This window comes from Vombatus ursinus, unplaced genomic scaffold (genome assembly GCF_900497805.2).
Source record: "Vombatus ursinus unplaced genomic scaffold, bare-nosed wombat genome assembly UNPS02014772.1, whole genome shotgun sequence".
Taxonomy (NCBI): Eukaryota; Metazoa; Chordata; class Mammalia; order Diprotodontia; family Vombatidae; genus Vombatus; species Vombatus ursinus.
The window spans coordinates 8,226,665-8,246,948 of NW_020954550.1; the positions used below are offsets into that span (position 1 = coordinate 8,226,665).

At 38.3% G+C, this 20,284-nt stretch overlaps 1 protein-coding gene across 5 annotated transcripts in view; it reads right to left on the reverse strand.

The window, feature by feature from the left end:
• MAST4 (microtubule associated serine/threonine kinase family member 4) overlaps positions 1-20,284 on the reverse strand; it is a 783,557-nt gene that overhangs the window by 91,617 nt on the left and 671,656 nt on the right. For all 5 annotated transcript variants that reach the window (XM_027863400.1, XM_027863401.1, XM_027863399.1 and 2 more), the window contains one exon: positions 1,762-1,831. In XM_027863400.1, coding sequence (XP_027719201.1) covers positions 1,762-1,831 — 70 coding nt within the window. The remainder of the gene's footprint in view (positions 1-1,761; positions 1,832-20,284) is intronic.

The window sequence follows — 20,284 nt, forward strand, 5'->3', positions numbered from 1 at the left end:
GCTGCAAATTTCATTTAAAAAATTTATCATGAACAAAATGGATTCAATACTTTTATACCAACAGCTACTTCTGAAAGCAGTCATATATCATAATGTGACTTTCTAATTTTCAAATCAGTCAATGTGAAATTATAATAAGGTACCATATCAATAACATCTTCTGGCATGCAGTGTATGACTAATACGAGGTCCAGAAACATTACTACTGAACTTTTTTTCCTTTATCCAAAACCAAAAGGATGTTCAGATTTAGTTATTTCACTCATGTTAATTTTATATCTAAACATTTTTTTAATTGCCAAAATGAGATGTGCTCAGAAAGTAATTATTTTACTCCTTCAGTTCAGGAATGTACAACAAATGGAATGGGGGTCCACGTGTGGAATTTCCATGTTCCCTGCATGAAAACCAACTCTCAGCAACAGAGAGCCCATGATATTAAACAAGTAGAGACCAACATGATTTTAGAGTTAAATATATGATCACTCATGTCCCTACCCAAATTAATAATTTTTGAAGGAGCGTGTAGGGAGTTCCATCTGGAAATTTACACAGAAATGAACTGGAGCTCTCCTGTGATAATCCACTGTCACGGTTTATGGTCTATTTGACAAAAATTAACATGCCTGGGGGCTTTTGTATGTTTATTTTTTTATCAAGGAAGCCAAATTCATCTGTCCTTCAATCACCCACTTAATTATTAGGAACTCTCCACTTTTATAAGTCAGCCAGGATTAAGAGAATATGATTTGTACTAGTTTTAATTGCATAGTGTAATGAGATTTGTACCTCTTTAGTATGTTTCCTTTATTTTCAAAGATACTAAAATGCACTAATTATTTTTCTTAATCTCCTAGGTCTCTATTCTGAAGAACTAATGAAAATGATCCTAATGGAGAAAAGGGAAAAATCTGACTCACTTTTTATGGGGCTTATTAATATCTTTATGGCACCTAAACACCACTTGTAGACATTTTATTTTATTTCCTAGTGGAGGATTTCCACTAAGAATATTCTACAGGAAATCACAAGGTTCATCTAACTAACTCACTAGCATACCTTCTTTAAAGTTCCTAAAGTAAACCTACAAGTTAACCTAAAAATTAGGCAGATTTTACTTTAAGACAAGTATATACTGTGTTCTTTCTGCTCCCAAGATATGAAGAGCAGTGAGGAAGATACTACATTGGTAAAAGAAGGTGATAAAAATGCCAATTCTCCTCACCAGTGAAACCTATTGGTTCAATGTTTTGTTTTGTTTTTTCACATCTAAAAGGCTTTACTAAATATGAATTTAACCTTTTTAAAAATTTGAATTTGGTTTAGAAAAAGGAAGCAATTATTCAGCTAATTTAGTTCTCAAATCCAGTTTTAAGTAGAATATTTGGCTATGGAGGCAAAAGTGGTATGGATATGGAGGCATTTTTTTTCTTTTAATTGGAGAATTAAAAGGAGTTAAGTTTTAGGGGTAAGTGTTTTCTGTTTTCTTTTGCTGGTGATATATTTGCGATGACTAATATCCAAGCAAAAAATAAACAATTAACTTCTTATTGATAAGGTCAAGATCACTAAAGTTCATATGAAGATCACATTATTTGTGGGAATCCTTGGTGATTAGGTAAAGAAAGTATTCATAAAATACTTAATATGGGTTTGTGTGTCAAATTTCGACCAGGTACAAGTATCATTTCCTCCCCACTTTATACATCCAGTTTTCCAACAGACACGCATGCAGACAGACACAAATACACACATGCCTACCTTCGTGCAAAGGAGAAGTGGGCTGAGGCACTAGGGGAGAAATTTCTTGGGCTATCTTGAGGACTATTTCCTGTTGAGAAGAAAAGAGACAAAATAAAATAAGATTTTTTGTTTGAATCATTTTAGGGTTCCAGTATCATTCTGTCACTTGCAGTTTCTTAAGGAACTAGACCACAGAGGGGAAAAAACTGTAATCCCATTTATTTTCATAACATTGTTCAGGAGTACAAGAGCAAAAACAAAAGCAAAAATGAGACTTCCAGTGAAGGCATATGCATAAACAAATTATTTCATCTTCATCAATATTTATTAATCAGCCTCAAAGGTTGAATATTGCAAAATAATAAACACAAAAATCCTTACGTCTTACAGATCATATTTCAAAGGTAAGTTTTTAGTTTAAGAAGGCAACTAGAACAATAGGATAGATGTTATTTTGTTAAAATAGGTCTTTGTAATCATGGGCAAATATTTTAGGGGCAGATGTGTTATATCTGATCTTAAAATAGTTAATAAATCAAAATAACACATAAGAAGAAAGGGCAGAGTATTTCTTTTAAAATTATATATAATATATATAATTTTAAAAAATTATTAATATTATTAATATTCATTTAAAAAATTTTTAGTTCCAAATTCTCTTTCTTTCCTGTCCTTTCCCTACCCCTTGAGAAGGCAAGCAATAAATATTAATTATCCATGTGAAGTGTGTGTGTGTGTGTGTGTGTGTGTGTGTGTGTGTGTGTGTCTTCCTTTGTAGTATCCAGAAGAGGAGAAAGGGGCTGGCATAAATTGGAATCTCTCTCTCTCTCTCTCTCACACACACACACACACACAGACACACACATTTTCAGTCAGTATTTCTAAAATGGTAGCTATGTAGTGCAATGGATAGAGTACTTGTTCTGGAGTCAAGAAGATCTGAATTCAAATTCTACCTCAGACACCTACTAGCTGATTGACTCCTGGGCAACTCACTTAACCTCTGTCTCCCTCAGTGGCCTCACCTGTAAAATGGGGATAATAATAGCACCTACCTGCTAGAGTTGTTGTAAGGATCAAATGAGGTTTTATTTACATAACTCTTAGCAGTGTGATTAGCACATAGTAGGCACTTAAATTGCCTCCCCTGCCCCCACCTCAAAGAGGGCATGTATCTTTATTTAAAAACTCTGAAAACCACTGATGTTTGGATAAGATTAAGTCTTGTCAATGCTTTTTCTCTGAAATTCCTCTAATCTTTACCAGACAGACTATGAATTGTTAGGCAGCCTTAAAAATTCAAGACCCTCCCAAACCACATTCCATTTCTCAGTTAGATCAGGATATGGGGAAGTTGTCGTTTTCCTAAGTGATGTGGAGCAGTGATGGCTCCTTGTAAGGAGGGCACCTCCTCTGGGGGCTTGTTACTTTCTCATATTAGCCTCGACCTGCTGCCGATCATTGACAAAGCTTGGCAGGCAGCTGGTGAGAGGAAGTTCGGGGGTACTCCAGCTTGGCCCTGTCTTTCTCTGCATATTTAATTAGAATGGTTGAACCATCTGAGGACATGATGGAAATGGAATCAGTTTAATTGTTTTTAAAGGACGAAAGAAAGAGAAAAAAAAAACTTGAAACAGATCTGATCTTTTTTTTTTTCTGATATAAGCAAAAGGACCCAAAGAAAAAATGTCCCGCTATTAACAGCCAAACATTTGCCACACTACTGGTTTCTTAATGAAATTTATAACTCTAATTAGGTATAAGCAATGCAAGACTTCAGTTTGAAGCTAGTGTCTGGTTGTAAAGGGGTAAAAATTACTACCCAACTGCAGAAAGAATGGACTAACACATTAGGGGAGATGAATCTGGGGCTACCTTGAGGACTTTCAGACTTGCTACAATTCTACAAAAAATTTTCAACTAACTGAAGGTTGCAAATTTTATAGTGATGTCTTCAACAGATGCCATTAACTTTATGACAGACAACACAATCAAAGCTATTTAACTGGGAAGCGCTGAGAAACCCATTTCTTTCTGGGTAGAGAATCAAGATCTATTTCCCCTGCTGCAATGAAATTTATCATGTCCCTGCATCTGTTGTGCAGTGGGCCCCTGGAGACAAGGATTCAGCTTTTGCTGCCCAGTACCCCCCGTCTCTTTTTTGTCCATTTATCTGCAGAGCTAAATTAAGTTCTTTCAACTCTCCCCCCTTTCCCAGCTTTTACATCGCCCTTCATATTCCTTGAGGGGTGTCAATAATTTCAAGGTGGCAGGAATTTTGGTTCCCTGAAGGGAAAAAATCTAAGAACAGGCATCTTGGTAGACAGGTTGATCTTTATTTGGGGGACTGCACAATTTACTCACGCTCTACACAGACTGAACAAACAAACAAACAAAAAAAAAAAACAAATTATGAGAAACCACAATTCATTTAATGGCTAGAAGCTGAGCCATTCTGAAAATAGTCACTAAGCTTGTGCTAATTAAAATCTAAATATCAGCACATATAAAACCTGGTCCCGAATGCGAAATATTGTCTGTTTTGAGAAGAGGACAGTAAGCTTGGGGTTGTATATTCACAGTCATCAGAAAAGGGTCAACAGACAACCTGAATATGTAAGAGGCACTGTGGAAAGGAAGGTTAAGGAAATGAACCCAGAACTCCTGAATTTGATGAGTGTGTGGTCCTGAGAACCTCATTTCACATATGTATCTCAGGTGATGGCCTACCACCTTATGAAGGTACTGAAATGAATACATTCACTTTGGTTGTATCAGGAGACAGGCTAATTAAATCGTGCTCTAAATGCTCATTTAAGCTGCCAGTCCTTTTCCATCTTAACTATTTGTAACCTTCTCATCTCTGGTCTTCTTGCCTTTTTAAAAATACTATTTCTAAATTCTAATCAAATTAACACATACTTCCTTTTCTGTTTACTCCACCATTGTTATAAAAGTTTCACACCTTCATTCATAATGTTTCCTTAATCTTGGCATAATTCTCATTACCTTTTACAATTTATTTTCTACTTACTCTAGGCAATGCATACCTTCTTTTAAAAAATTAATTTATTTTTGTTACATTTTAATGCATGCTTTCTTTACAGATAGCTTGTATTCTTGTCCTATGACTTCGTGCACCAGCCATTTGATTTCCTAGACCAAAACATCCTTCCCTAGTCACGACTTCCCTCTGTCTTCCCCTAGAAGAACGTAAACTCTTTGAGGCAAAGGGCTGTCGTGCTTTCTGCATTAGTATCCCCCAGGACTAAAGACAGTAGTACCTGGAACTTAGCAAGAATTTAATAAAAACCCTTTTCATTTATTCGTTCATATATTATTTCATCCTGTAATACCATTTAATGCTGTAATACTTAAAACTTCTTCCTGGTACCTGCCTGACATGGTATGATCCTCTTTTAATATTCGTGACATTTTCAAGAAATCAAATTATCTTATATTCCCCTAAAGAAAACAAAAACAGCATTTCTTTCTTGCATATACTTCTTCAACAATTTTTAATGAGCACCTGCTAGGAAACGTAAAAGCATTAGACGCTTGTGATTTCCCATAGTTTATCATAGACAAAACAGACAGACAGCAGACAGACATGCAAATAATGTGATCCTGCTGGGTGGTAAGTGATAAGGGCCAAAATGAGAACGAGGGACAATCCATTTTATGAGAATTAGGAAAACTGAAGTAGAGCAACTGGTGGAGGTGCTTTATCCTTGAGTTGGACCCTTAGGATACAATTAATCTAATATTTATTAAGAAATCAGAGGCAGTATATTCAAGTATATTCAATCAACTCCTATCTCACCCATTCATTACATCTGTGACTTTGGGCAGGTCACTTAAAGCCCTCTGGATCTCATTTTCTCATCTGAAAATTTAGGGGGTTGGCCTACATGATCTCTAGGGTTCCTTCCAACTCTAGAGCTTGATTCTACTACAGGAAATGAAAATAAAATAATACCTGCTCTCAAGGAACTTGCATTCCCCTGGGCATGGGAGTGGACGCCATATGTATACAGATATTTAATGCAAAATGATTTGAGGAAAGAAAGAATATTAACAACTGGGGGTGGGGAGGGAGGCAGAGCATACCAGGCTGACCATCAAAGGAAAATAAAGATTTTTAGAGGCAGACAAGAGGAAAGCACACCTTCCAGGAAGGGAAGACAACATGTGCCAATATATAAAGTACCTTCATGTGAAATAAAGGCAGGAGATGGGACATTTAACGGGGGGAAACAGCAGGTTGCTCACATTCACATTCACGTTCACGTGTGGAATGTGGAATGCATGAAAAAGAGAATTTTGAAATAAGTTTGGAAAGAAAGATAGGAACCAGATCATGGAGAGTTTTAAATGCTAGGCTAGGAAGTTTCATATTTTATCCTTGAAGCCACAGGGAGCCAGTAAAAGCTTTTGAGAAAGTGAATGATGTGGTCAGCCTTTGGAAGATTAATATGGCAGCTTTGTAGATGAAGAATTGGAGAAAGGAAGAGACTGGAAGCAGGGAGTCCAATTAGGAGGCTATTCATTGTAATGGTAAGAGGTAATGAGCCCTGAACACCCTGCAAAGGGTAGGCAGAATTAGAATACACAGGGAGTAGGAGGAAAAAGTATTCTGGGCAAGGAGAACAAACCAGCAAAATCCTGCAACATTGGGAGTGAGCATGTGGCATAAGGAGACAATGAGATCGGACTGGCCAAAGGAGAAGGGTTTCTCCTAGTAAGAATGGCAAGAGGCATCACTCGTCACCTCCCATCTGTACAGAACCTTGTTCCATTCTGTATCTTATATGATCTCATGAGAACTGTGTGAGCTAAGACAAATGCATGTATTAGCACCCAGTTTACAGATGAGCAAAGTTGAGTTCAGAGAGGTACTTGCCCAAGGTGTCACAAGTAACAAACGGCAAAGGTGGAACCTGAATTCTGATCTTACCATGACTCTAGGGGTGAGTGATGAGAGAGGCAGATGCTGCAGGTCTGGGAGGCAGCCCAGGTGTGGCCATTCTCCCCTGTGGGAAGTTCCCTCTGCAGATCTAGCTTCTGTAGGAACAGCTGACAAGGAGTCCAACTTGCATTTTTGCAAAGGCATTTAGAGGTGCAAGACCAAGGGGGGCTTTTGATGAGTGGCTTGGAGGAAAAAAGGAGACTGGTCATTTTTGGGGTGTAGAGTGGATGATCAGAAAGGGTGTTCTCTGGTATAGGGAGAAGTGGAAGAAGAGAGAGTGCAGAGGAAGGGACTGAGATGCTAGGAGGCATGGAGGATTGTAGCACTCTCAGTGTGAATGTTCAGTCTCTTCGGTGTTGTTGGTGAGGTGCTAAGTGCTGGGCCAGGTTATCCTAATGCTGCCACTGACCCCTGCCCTGCCCAGCATGGAGCAGAATTGAGAGCAATGCAACAGTGATTCAGATTTATCACGGTACTGCCTTTCGGAATCATGCTTCCTAAGTGTGCTCCCAGGGCCACTAACCCCCAAGAGTCATAACTAGCATCGGAGGCACTGAGCTAATCAAACAGTCAAACTGGTAGCATCATGACTCCATTTGGGGTTTTCTTGGCAAAGATACTGGAGTGGTTTGCCATTTCCTTCTCTACCTCATTTGACAGATGGAAAAACCGAGGCAAACAGGGTGAAGTGACTTGCCCAGGGTCACACAGCTATAAAGTGTCTGAGACCAGATTTGAACTCAGGAAGACAAGTCTTCCTAACTCCAGGCCCAGTACTCTGTTCTAGCTACCCAGGCATCCTATCAAGTTATTTACAAATATCATCTCATATGAGCCTCACAACAATCCTGGGAGACATAGGCTATTATTATTATCCCTATTTTATATTTGGGGAAACAAAGCAGACAGAGGGGAACTGATTTGCCCAAGGTCATCCAGCTAGTAGTGTCGGAGGCTGGATTTGAACTCGTTTTCTGATTCCAGGCCCAGCACTCTATGCACTGCACCTCCTAGCTATTTTTCAAGATTAATCTGGCAGCTAGGTAGTGCAGTGGATAGAGCACTGGCCATGGAGTCAAGAGGATCTGAGTTCAAATCCGGCCTCAGACACTTGACACTTACTAGACAAATTTATGCTATCTAACAGCTGGATCACCACTATTATACTAAAGTATTTAACACAGCTAGTAAGTCACTTAACCCCACTGCCTAGCCAAGGCGGAAAAAAGATTAATCTGGCTTTGATATATAGGATGGATTGTTGCAAAAAAAAAAACATTTGGAGTGAGGCTGACAGCAGGGGAACAGAAAACATGGGACAGATTTGGGAATAATTCATCCAACAACTTTCATTCATTCAACAAACATACATTAAATGGGCACTAAGTACAAGGTAATAGGAGGTAGGAGGAAAGCAATGAAGATCAATACAATATCAGTCATCAAGGGCTTTACTAGGGGCAATGGGACTCGTCCACCAATAAGTACAATATAGAGTGTAGAGTGCAACAGGGTGAGACATATCCTGACAAAGTAATCTAGGACAATTGTGAGAGGAGAGATCACTTTCAGCTAGGGGAAATCAGAGAAGGCTTCCGAGAGGAAGTGGTACCTGAGTAAGACCACAAATAGAATAATTTAACCAGGCTAGGACAAAAAGGAAGCATGTTTCCATTCACAGGGGATGACCTGGGTGAATGTGCAGAGATGGGGGAATGCAGGATAGGGTTGTGGAACAACCAGTTAGTCATGTTTGACTGAGATGTCCAATGTGTAAAATTAGGTTGGAAATTTAGGTTACAGCCAGACTATAAAGGACCTTAAATGGTAGTTTAAGGAGTATGCATTTTGTACAGTAGGGAGTAAGGAATTTTAAAATGTCAATCAACAAGCATTTATTAAGTGCCCATGTGCCTAGTCACATAAAAGGTTTTTGAGCAAGGGTCAAACCTAGGTTTTGAGAATTTTACTTTGGCAGCTGTATGAAGGGTGGCCTGAAGAAGGGAGAAAGTGGAAGTTCAAAGGCCTTACGATTGTCAGGTGAGAGGTGATGACAGCCTGATCTAGAGTGAATGGAGAGAGGGAGGTGATACAAGAAGGGGGCAACAGCAGATAGAGCACCGGCCCTGAAGTCAGGAGGACAAACCAAACACTTGACACTTACTAGTTGTGTGACCCTGGGCAAGTCACTTAACTCCAATTGCCTAAAAGAGAGAGAGAGAGAGAGAGAGAGAGAGAGAGAGAGAGAGAGAAATACTAGGGAAGTAGAAACGAGAAACAGCACTTGGCAACTGAATGGAAGTGGGGTATGAGAGAAGTAAGGGTCAAAAGTAATTCTAAGGTTTCAAGTCTGAACAACTGAAAAGATAAAGAAAAGGCATTTATTAAGCACTTACTATGTACAAGGTACTGTGCTAAGTGCTCGAGATATGAATACAAGCAAACAAGAAAGTTCCTGCCCTTGAGGAGTTTACAATCTAATGAAAAAAGACAACATATAAAGAGGTCTGAAAAATGGCAGGTGTGTCATGGCACAGAGATGGTTAAAGTGTGAAGGCCTGGTCTGGTTCCAGAAAAGGCCAAAGCTCCCTTTTCAGAATCTAGCCTCTATTGGTGTGTCAACAACAGAGAAAGGAAAAATGAGGAAGAAGGGGCAAGTTAGGGGGAAAAAATGAGGAGTTCCATTTTAGACATGCAATGCTTGAAATACCAGTAAGGGCATTCCAGTATTGACAGGCAGTAAGTTATTGAAGATTTAGAGCTGGAGACTTAGGAAGAGACTGGTTGATCTACAGATTTAAGAGCTAACTGCAAAGAGATGATAAGTGAAACCATGGTAGTAGATGAGATCACTTCACTAAAGGAAAAAGAGAAAGAGTGAGGTAGAGGGAAAGGGAGAGGGAGACAGGAAGGAAAGGAGGGAGAGGGAGAAGGAGAAAAGGAGAGGGAGAGGGAGGGAGGGAGAGGGGGACGGGGGAGAGAGAGAGGGGGAGAGGGAGAGAAGGAGAGGGAGAGAAGGAGAGGGAGGGAGGAGGGAGGGAGAGAGAAAGGGAGAGAGAGAGGGAGAGAGAGGGAGGGACAGAGGGAAAGGGAGGGAGGGAGAGAGAGAGAAAAAAAATAGAACGTAAAAGAGAAGGGTGAAGGAGAAATACACTTAGGAAAAGCTGGCAGAGAACAATGAAACAGTGAAGATTAAGAAAGAAAGCAAGGTCACAGAAATCAAGGGAGGAGAGAAAAGTATCCAGAAGTGGAAAAAAAAGGATAAAGAGCCTAACATTTGAAAAAAAAAAGATCAGTTTAAACAATGAAGAAGGTACCTGGAAACCTGGGAGAGAATAGCTGCAGTAGAGTAGTGGGGTCAGAAATCCAGATTGCCCTGCGTAAAGGATTACATAGATGACTGGGGAAGAAAGGCAGATAGAGAGGACAGAAGGATCAGAGAAAGGGTTTTGGATTTGGGGGATTCAATTAAACAAACATTTATTAAGCTCCTATTATGTGCCAAGCTCTATATTTACCAAGACAAAAATGAAAGACTCTACCCTCAAGAAGATTACATTCTACTAGATTTTTGCGACACAGAGAAGGAACCAGTAGAGACAAAGAGATTTAAGACAGGTGTGAGTATGTAAGAGAAATAGGATGTGAATGGTCAATGGGGCAGACTCCTGGGGGAAATGGAGGGGATGACTTCGAGGGCACAAGGGAAAGGAGTAGCCTATCATCTGAGACTGAAGCCAAAGACACGAAGATGTTCTGAAATATGAAGGAGTTCGTCACGGATTGCTTTAATATTCTTAAATAGAAGGCAAGGTCTTTTGCTATGAGGAGGCAGGGGTGAACTTGGGGGCTTCAGAATAAAGGAGAAACTTTGGAATATTAATGAACAAGAATGGATGAAAGAGAAGAGAGAATCCATTTTCCCATCTTTTAAGGGGGCATAATAACTACATTATCTCCCAAAGATGTTATGTGGAGCTCAATTTGTAAACCACAAAATGCTATGAACTTGTGAACTATTCTCAGTCTCAAAAAAAGTTGGTAACCTGGAATGCCATTTGGTAACTAAGGGCACAAAAGGTTTCCAAGTTAAATAAAATTGAAACTAGAGACTGGAAAAAAATCTTAACTCATGAGGAAATGGGGCTTGTGGTAAGCATCTGTGCTGCCTATGGAACATGGGACTTAACCAGGAAAGTAAGATAGACTGTAACCAGAAGTCCTATATGTGACCTTCATTCCTCACAGCCCTGCTCTCCAAATTCATCCACCCATCTGCAAAGCAATACCTGAGAGACTCTCAAATGAAGACTGGTGCCAGTTCATTCTCTGCCCATATGTGCTGCACTTGCTTATTACTCAAATCCTGCTGTTCCAAGGGATTTGTTGGCTCTTGTATGTTTTGAGGGCTAGGATATTTTAGACACTGCTGAGATCACTGCTGATATTTGTGACCCGATAAAGTAAACCTGACCGGTGGTCCAGCCTTAGGTAGGTAATTAACACTATGATCCCCAGGGAAAAGTAACATAGGAATAGGTAATCAGCACATCGAAACAATCCTTCACCTAATGGAGATACACAGGGTGCCTCATTTTGGAGGCAGTTATTGTTAAGAAAGCTATATCCAGATTAATTAAACTGTCTGATTGTTTTGTAATGAGGTTAGAGAAGTCCCGCATCTTCACCACGGAGAGGCAAACTACAAACCTTTTGAAAAGGCATATGCTGCACCCACTATAGGTTATTAATGTATTTTTAATAACTGTCTCCCCAAAGCACATGAGGTTCTGATGTACTGGTTTTCTATGAGCAAGGAGGGAACCTGAGGATTAATAACTACCATTTGAAACTCCTGGTGGACCACAAAAAGGAGAGCCAATTTTGACTTGATGATCTTCTTAAATGGCTTTCAGTCTTTAGCACCAGATAGCTAGTGGCAGGCTGACTTCACACCCCTTTCCAGGAGATTCATTGCAATTGGAGGGTGATGTTTAGGGGGAAAAAAGAAAAAAAAACAGGACCTTACTCAGCAGACTCCAACTCAGGGAGCCTTTGCAAGGTGACAGTCAGCAGAACACACACCTGGGTACCAGGACTGTTCTGCAGGTGCCTCCTCCTCAGAGGAGCTGAGAAGGGAAGAGATTCAGTCATCTAACAGGAATGAGTCACGCCCAGTCTCACCAGATGTCAGAAGAAGGCAAGGTTTTCAAACCTTCCTTTTGCTCAGAGCCCTGGGCAGCAATCTTTCTAAAAAACAATCAAGGGCAGTATTAATTAAACTTTCCATTAAATAGCTCTGTTACAGTGGGCAGCTGGCTGGCATCTAATTAGCTCAGGAAATCCTTTGCCCTCAGCCTGGCTTTCAGAGATGGTTCTGGGAAAACTCTGAAGTCATCAGAGCAGGTTTGCGGATAGATACATTAACAAAGTTGGGCAGAGAGTGGCACTAAGAATTAAGAGAAATGTAAGAAACTGAGTCTTTTACTATCTAGGCTCTTTGTTCCTCCTCTTCCTCATCTCCGCTGTTTGCCTTTTGGATGTCGCACTCCTCAATGATGCCTCAAATAGGCAGCAGAAAGGCAGGGGAAGGGTTTTGGGGTGGGAAGATACTTAAGTAGTTCAAGTTAAAGGTTTAATGGATAAAATTGAACCTACCGGCTAAAAGTCAGGTCCCTGAATTACCGGCTAATTTCAATGATCCTGCTTTACATACTCAGAGTGAAACACTCTAAGTAGCTTACACATTTACATCTTGGAGGCCAGTTCTAACACTTGCCAGTTGTGACTCTGAGCAAGTCATTTTATCCTTTCTGATTCTCAGTTTCTTCATCTGTAAAATGGGAGGGATAATAACACTCACACTACTCACCGAGGGGCCTACTGTGAGGAAAATGCTTTATAAACTTGAAAGTGCTATGTAAACAAGACGGATGAAGATGGTAATGATGTTGATGATGAAACAAAAGTATGTTATTATGAGAATGGGCCTTTCTGTTTTTCTCTCCCATTAATGACAGTATTTTGGAATCAGGTAAGCCAATAGAGTCCAACTGATTTGTGTTGGTTGAACACATGATGTTCTTTGGGGAATCATATTGTTCTGGGGTTTATAAACAGAAATTCTAGATTTAAAAAATTTATGTATTTAGTGGGAAGTACACTCTCTGCCTCAGTTTCCTCATCTGTTAAATGAAGGCCTCTAAAGATTCCTCCAGTTCTAAAGCTATGATCCTATTACACAATGCATATACATATATAGATACATATATATACACACACATATATATGTAAATACATATACATAATGACTTAATAGTAAGAATAATCCATGTAAACTCATGTACTTTAACAACTTGAATGTACTATTTGTTAAAAGATTGAAAGGATATTAATTAAGGTCTCAGAGCCTTTTACAGGGTTCTACCGTAGCTAAGTAATATATGTGAGGCTAACACTTTCAGAGAAATGACTGATAGTGTGGTAAAGGGATATGGATATGCTAGGAAATCTAGATTTCCTAGCATAAATCTAAATTTAGATTTAGCCCAGGTGATCTTGGGCAGGTCATTTAATCTAAAGCAGTGTGGTACAAAGGCATTTTCCAATGCCTCCACTGGCAATGGAGTCAGAAGAGCCGAATTCAAATCTTGCTGCTGGTGCTTATTACCTGAAGGACCTTGGACATGTCATATAACCTCCTTGGGCCTCAGTTTCCTCATTTATAAAATGAGAAGGTTGGACTAAACGGCCTTTGAGGCCCCGTCCAATTCTTAAACTAAGATATCATGATCTCTCAAAGCCTCAGTTTATTCACCTCTAAAATGAAGGTATTATTTGTAGAAACTATCTCAGGGTGTTGATAAGAGGTCAACCTTTTCATACTACAAAATTCTGGTGTTTAGTCATTTCAATTGTGTCCTACTCTTCATGGCCCCATTTGGGGTTTTCTTGGCAAGGCTACTGGAATGGTTTGCCATTTCCTTTTCCAGCTCATTTTATAGATGAGGAAACTGAAGCAAAGAGGGTTAGGTAACTTATCCAGGGTCATACAACTAGTAAGTGTCTGGGGCTGGATTTGAACTCAGGTCTTCCTGACTCCAAGCCTGGCACTCTTTCTGCTGCACCACCTACACATTTCAATAATCTGATAAATCTTTTATTTCACTGATATGAGTACTCCTCTATCAGTTATGCCCATTCCATTTTCTCACACTAATAATAATAATAATATATACCACTAAATCACATTTGTATAATGTTTCATAGTTTAGAAAGTACTTTCCCCAGAACAACCCTTGTTGACAGGTAATCCACATTTTATTATCCTTATTTTATAGGTGAGACAACTGAGCTTCAAAAGTGAAGTAATTTTCCCAAAGTCACATAGTTAACATGCTGCCAAATTCAGCGATTCTGCCCTTACTCTATGTGATTTCTGCCTGTCTTTCCATTCAATTCAGTAAGCATGTATTAAGGACTTTTTATGCACCAGGGACTGTGCTAGGCAAAAGACATACAAAGGGGAATTTTTTTTAAGTCCCTGACCTTAAGAAGCTTATCATTCTACTTGAAATAACTCATACTTATATAGGCTTTAAAGTCTTCATATGCATTATCTAACATGATCTCCATAATAATTCTGTGAAGCAGGTGCTATTATTATCCCCATTTTACGCATGGGAAAACTGAGGCTTAGAGAAATTAAGAGAACCAAGATCTCATAGGAGTAGTCTGAAATGAGTTTCTAACTCAGGTCCTCCACATTCTAATTCCAATATTCTATGCATGGTACCATGCTGTCTTCCATAAATTCTGTATTTAGGATCCACCAAAACAAGTAGCAATCTATGTTAGGTTGATCCATGAAATGAGAGGTTACATTGTTTAATGGATAGAGCACTGGACTTGGAATCAGGAAGAGCCAGGGTCAATTATAATCTCGGATATTGCAAGACCCTAGGCAAATCTCTTAATCTCCCTGTGTCTTGGTTTCCTCATCTGTAAAATGAGGGTGTGGGACTTGGTGGCCTTTAAGGATCCTTCCAGTTCTAAATCTATGATCTAATTCATATATATAAATATATATATATGTATAATATATGTTATATATACATGTATATGTTCAGTCGTTTCAATTGTGTCCTACTCTTCATGGCCCCATTTGGGGTGTTCTTGGCAAGGCTACTGAGTGGTTTTCCATTTCCTTTTCCACAGATATATATATATATATATATATCTATATATATATACACACATATGTATATATATATACACACACACACACATATATACACACCTATATGTATATGTGTGCATATATACATATATTTAAATATGTATATACATGTGTTTTTATGTAAATGTTTTACATGATTGAACATGGTATGGTAAACCTCAGGGAGAGTGGAGGGTAGGGAGGGAGAGAAGGATAGAGTTTGGAATTCAAAAGTTTTTTTAAAAAAGGTTAAAAACATTTTAACATAATTGGGGGAAAAGATAATATCATTTAAAATATGTATATATGAGTTTTTAGCAATAAGAATAATTCACCTAAGTCTTTATACTTTAAAAGCTTGACTGTACTATTTATAATAAGACTAATGGTTCAGAGCCTTAATAGGGTTTTATAGTAGCATAGTAATATATGTGAACCTAACAATTTCAGAGAAATGACTGATAGGGTGGTAGAGGGTCGAAGAGAGACCTAATAACTCAGTCAATTCCATGTTAGAAGACTCAGCAGACACCTAGTGTTTCAGTTTCATGAAACAGTTTACTTTGGAATTTGTGTACACTTTGAAATGCTTCAGCATTGATAAGAATTCCTTTGAGGCATGTTATAATGGATTCTTGAGAATGTCTTAGCTTTTCATTGACCCTTCCTTATTGCTTTGGATTGATGTCACATCTCAAGGTGATCCCAAGGAAAGATCAGTGAATGTCAAGAATGATAAAGAAAGCAGATTTTTCGTTGTCTGTTTTCTCCCCTGGAAAGTAAATGAACTGCTCAACAATGAATAGGGGGTTCATTTAGCTCTTTGTTTAAAATTATTGCTTGACATTTGTAAGGTCAAGGTGCAAGAGCTATCAAAAAGAGATACTCCTAGAATGTAACAATAACATTATGAAATGTGATAAATCCTAGTCATCTTAAAAAGTAGACAGATTCCTGGACTTCATTGAAAAGCTTTAAAAAAATAAAAAGAATGTATTCCAAGGCACAGATTTTATTTTTCTATCTTAACTTAGCTGGACCCACTTCAGTTCCTTAACCTAATATAATTTTCCTTTTACCCAGAAAAAGGGCAAATTCTGTTCAGAAATCAGTTTGCATAAATCATCAAGTTAAGTCCCAATAAAAGAGAGAATATTTAAATGACTTGTTTGGCATTCATATAGCCTCTTCAAATGTCTACATTTAACTAAGAGACATCATTAGATATAGATGCAACCGGGTGTAGTGATAGATGCCTGGCTGGTAAGAAATGGGTTCAAATCCTGCCCTACTGGCTCTACCCTGAGAAAGTCACTTGTCCATGAGCCTCAGGCAACTCCCTAGGACCTGGTCACTAAGTGACAGTGTGAGTTTGATCTGCTTGGATGAAAGAAGGATCCAGACCTACATTTCCTTTACTTGAGGATATCACCAATCCTTTGTACATTCATATATTATACTTGGATATTATGCTTGTTTCATACAGACCTTTCTTGGGTATCATTTAGGTAATAGGCAGCTAGATGATATAATGGATAGACTGTTGGACATACAGTCAGAAATACCTAACTTCAAATCCTGTTATGGACACTAAGTAGTTGTGTGACACTGGGCAACTAATTTAACTTCTCTCTCTCTCTCTGTTTCTTCATCCAGAAAATGGCACAGCAACAGCTCCTACCTCATAAAGTTGTTGAGAGGATCAAATAAGGTAATATGGGTAAAGTACTCTTTGGAAACTTTAAACCACTACATAAATGTCAGCTTTTATTATTATTTAAACAATTTCCTACATTCTAAATCTTTCATGAAAGGCTTCCTAGACCAACCACAGGAGGAATCAGCTTCCTTTAACCCAGTGAGATCATGGAATTGTCCCAGCTATTCTCCCTGATCTCATTCAATTATGCAAATTATAGACTCACCATTACTTACTTCCTCTAAAATACATATACTCAAGGCCCGTGTTTCATGTATATGTTCTCAGAGAAAAAACTGGTAAGGGTCATCATAAAAGGGAAGAATTATTAACAAATACATGAATTAGGCCTCCATTCAAACTTCCCTACTCAATGCAATCATTTGTTTAAACTGATAATAACAATAATAGTAAGCATTTACTTAGTGTTTTAAGGTCTGCTAAGCACTTTGCAAATATTATTTTATTTTATCCTCACAACCACCCTAGGAGGTAGGTACTATAATTGTCCCCATTTTACAGATGAGGAAACTCAAACACAGTTTGAGGTGAAGTGACTTGCCAAGGTCACACAGCTAATAAGCAGGTCTTCTCTATTCCTCATACCAGGAAATGATGTGTTTGAAATGACTAAATATGAATGAATTTCACACTCTTAAAATTTCTACCAGCTAAGATGAAGGCTCAATTAATTTAATGTTGATAATGCCATTATAGTATTACAACTTCCCACCAGCAGCACCCTTTTGGATTAAACTCGATCATGGCCCCAGGAAGCCTCAGTACCAAGAAACTCAACAACCTGTGAGATTTCATCAGCTTTGGTACTCATACCCCATCAGTACCCTTAGTAGTAGCCCCTCTGATAGAGGGCTAGAAGCTAAGGCAAAAAATTCTCCTCAAAGCCTCCATTTTAAAATGGCTTCCAAGCCAGCCAGCTCTTCATTTCCCACCAGATGCACTCCTTTGGACTGGATTCCATTATGCCTCCCACCAATTTCCTTTTGTCTTCAGTCTTCCCCCATTAGAATGTAAGCTCCTAGGGAACAGGGATTGTCTTTCTTTTTCATATTACATCCCCAAAGCAGAGTGTCTGGCTCATAAAAGGCACTTAAATGTTTACTGACTGACAATGGGACACCCTAACCAGGCATTATGGCCTAGTGGATAGAGCCTTGGATTTCGATAAATACAGAAGACCTGAAGAGCTGAACTCATGGAGAACTTGTTTCCAATGATACAGATTAGTTGTATGGCCATTGGCAAATCATTTAATCTCTCACTCCTGCAGACAGCTCTCCAAATCCACAAAATTACGATTGTCCAAAGTGCTGGAGGAATTCCCAGGATGAATGAAATCACAGGCCCAGATTATTATATACCTCCTCCCTACCTTTTAATGGTAGTTAGAATCAAGGTATAACATTTCAAGCTAACAAATGATATCCTAATAGAAATATAAACAGGGCCATAATTCATAAATTTATTAACTGTTCTTCCTTACTGTTAGCCTTTATTCATTCCTTAGCCACATAACAAGACATAGCGCATTTATGCTTCAATACTTGAAAAATCCAAATTCAACCCATTAAGTGCCTACTATGTGTACAGGCAGCTAGCAGAGGAATAGAGAGCTGGTCTCAGAGTTGGGGAGAGTTGCCTGGGTTCTGTTGAGCTTCATCAAACCATTTACCCTTTTGGAGACCCAGGCAACTCTCCAAAACTACGTTTGAGACAGAGGTCCCCCAAACCCCTCAGAAATGTGGGAAGTTTTGCTAATCATGGGATAAAACTGACCATGTGATCTTCCTATAGCACCTTGGATAATTAGCACTTAATAAATACTTTGGGAGAAAATGATGAAGCCCACAGGTGAGCCATTTAATTTTGATGATTAAGGATGTTTGTTTAATGTTCCATAAAGTGTCTTGTATTTCTTCTCTTGATATTCTTGACCTTTGGTTCTTCTAGAAGAATTCTGTTATTTTTTTTAGCTCTTTAAAACAATTTTTGGTAGTTTGATTTGGTAGTTTATTTGACATTAAATATGTAAATTGATTTAGATAGAATTGTCATTCTTATTATACTGGCTTGGCTTACCCAAGAGAAATTAATATTTTTCCAATTGTTCAGATCTGACTTTATTTGTGTGAAAAGTGTTTTTTAATTATGTTCATATAGTTCCTAGGTTTGTTTTGGCAGGTAGACTCTCAAATATTTTATATTGTCTACAGTTATTTTAAATGGAATTTCTCTTTCTATCTCTCGCTGTTGGTAATATATAGAATGGTTGATGATTTATGTGAGTTTATTTTATAATCTGAAACTTTGCTAAAGTTGTTATTTCAACTAGCTTATTAGTTGCTTCTTTAGGATTCTCTAAGTGTACCATCATATCATCTGCAAAGAGTGATAGTTTTCTTTCCTCATTGCCTATTCTAACAGGCAATAATTCCTTCAATTTCTTTTTCTCTAATGCTATAGCTATCATTTCTAGTACAATACTGAATAACATTGGAGATAATGGGCATCCTTGCTTCACCCTTGATCTTATTGGCAAGGATTCTAGCTTATCCACATTATAGATAATGCTTGCTAATGGCTTTAGACAGATACTGCTTATCACTTTAAGGAAAGCTCCATGTGTTCCTATGCTCTCAAGTCTTTTTAATAGGAATGGGCATTGTATTTTGTCAAAGGCTTTTTCTTCATGATTTCTGTTGGTTTTGTTATTGATATGGTCAATTATACTGATAATTTTCCTAATATTGAAGCAACCCTGTATTCCTGCACTCTGGTATCATATCAGATACCAATGCTAGGGTTACGTGATAATGGCCAATATAACAACATTATCTTCAACCTTAATCTATTGACACAAAAACTGATGATGGCAAATTGATATTTCAGACATTAAACTGGCAATGATGGAGAGATCGTTTCTCCTGTCTCTGTGAAAATAATACAGGATATTAGGTTATAGACTGCATTACTTTCTAAGATACAGAGTATCCCAAAAGTCTTTAAGCTAATAAAGCTTAAAACTATTACAACAACTAAAGATTCAAGATGCCCCAAGACTTTTGAGATATGCTGTATATGTGATATTGATAAACTTTAAGTTGTATCTTTCAGTCTTTGATCCTAAAAAACATTTTATGCAGATATTTACTTTTTATTTTATTCCTATATTTATTCAATGTCCATAAAATTTTAGGCATTGTAAAAAAAAAAAGTAGTAGGTACAAACTAAAAATGAGCTTCTTTTTTATAATCTGGTACAGTGGTAGAAGCCCTGCCTGAATCTGAAGTTAGGAGTCATGGGGTTCAAAGCACTGCTTATGATGCTCACTATTTGTGGGACCTGGAGCAAGTAACAGTCTCCCTGGTCCTCATCTGCTTCTGCAGTCCTTTCCACATCTGCATCTACACTCCTCAGTCAACTCTTGAATGGACCACTGTAATGGGAAGAGTCTCTGGGTCTTGGTAGAAGTTTTCTCATTGAGAGTTCCCAAAGTAGTGAAAGCAAAGTTCCAATCCTCCCTGCCCCCCAAAATGGGACAGATAATTAAAATATATATTTTTGTTTTCAAATTCTGTCAAAATTTTCAGCCCCCTTCCTTCAAAGTAAAGGGCAGAGGCAGGTAAGTCACAT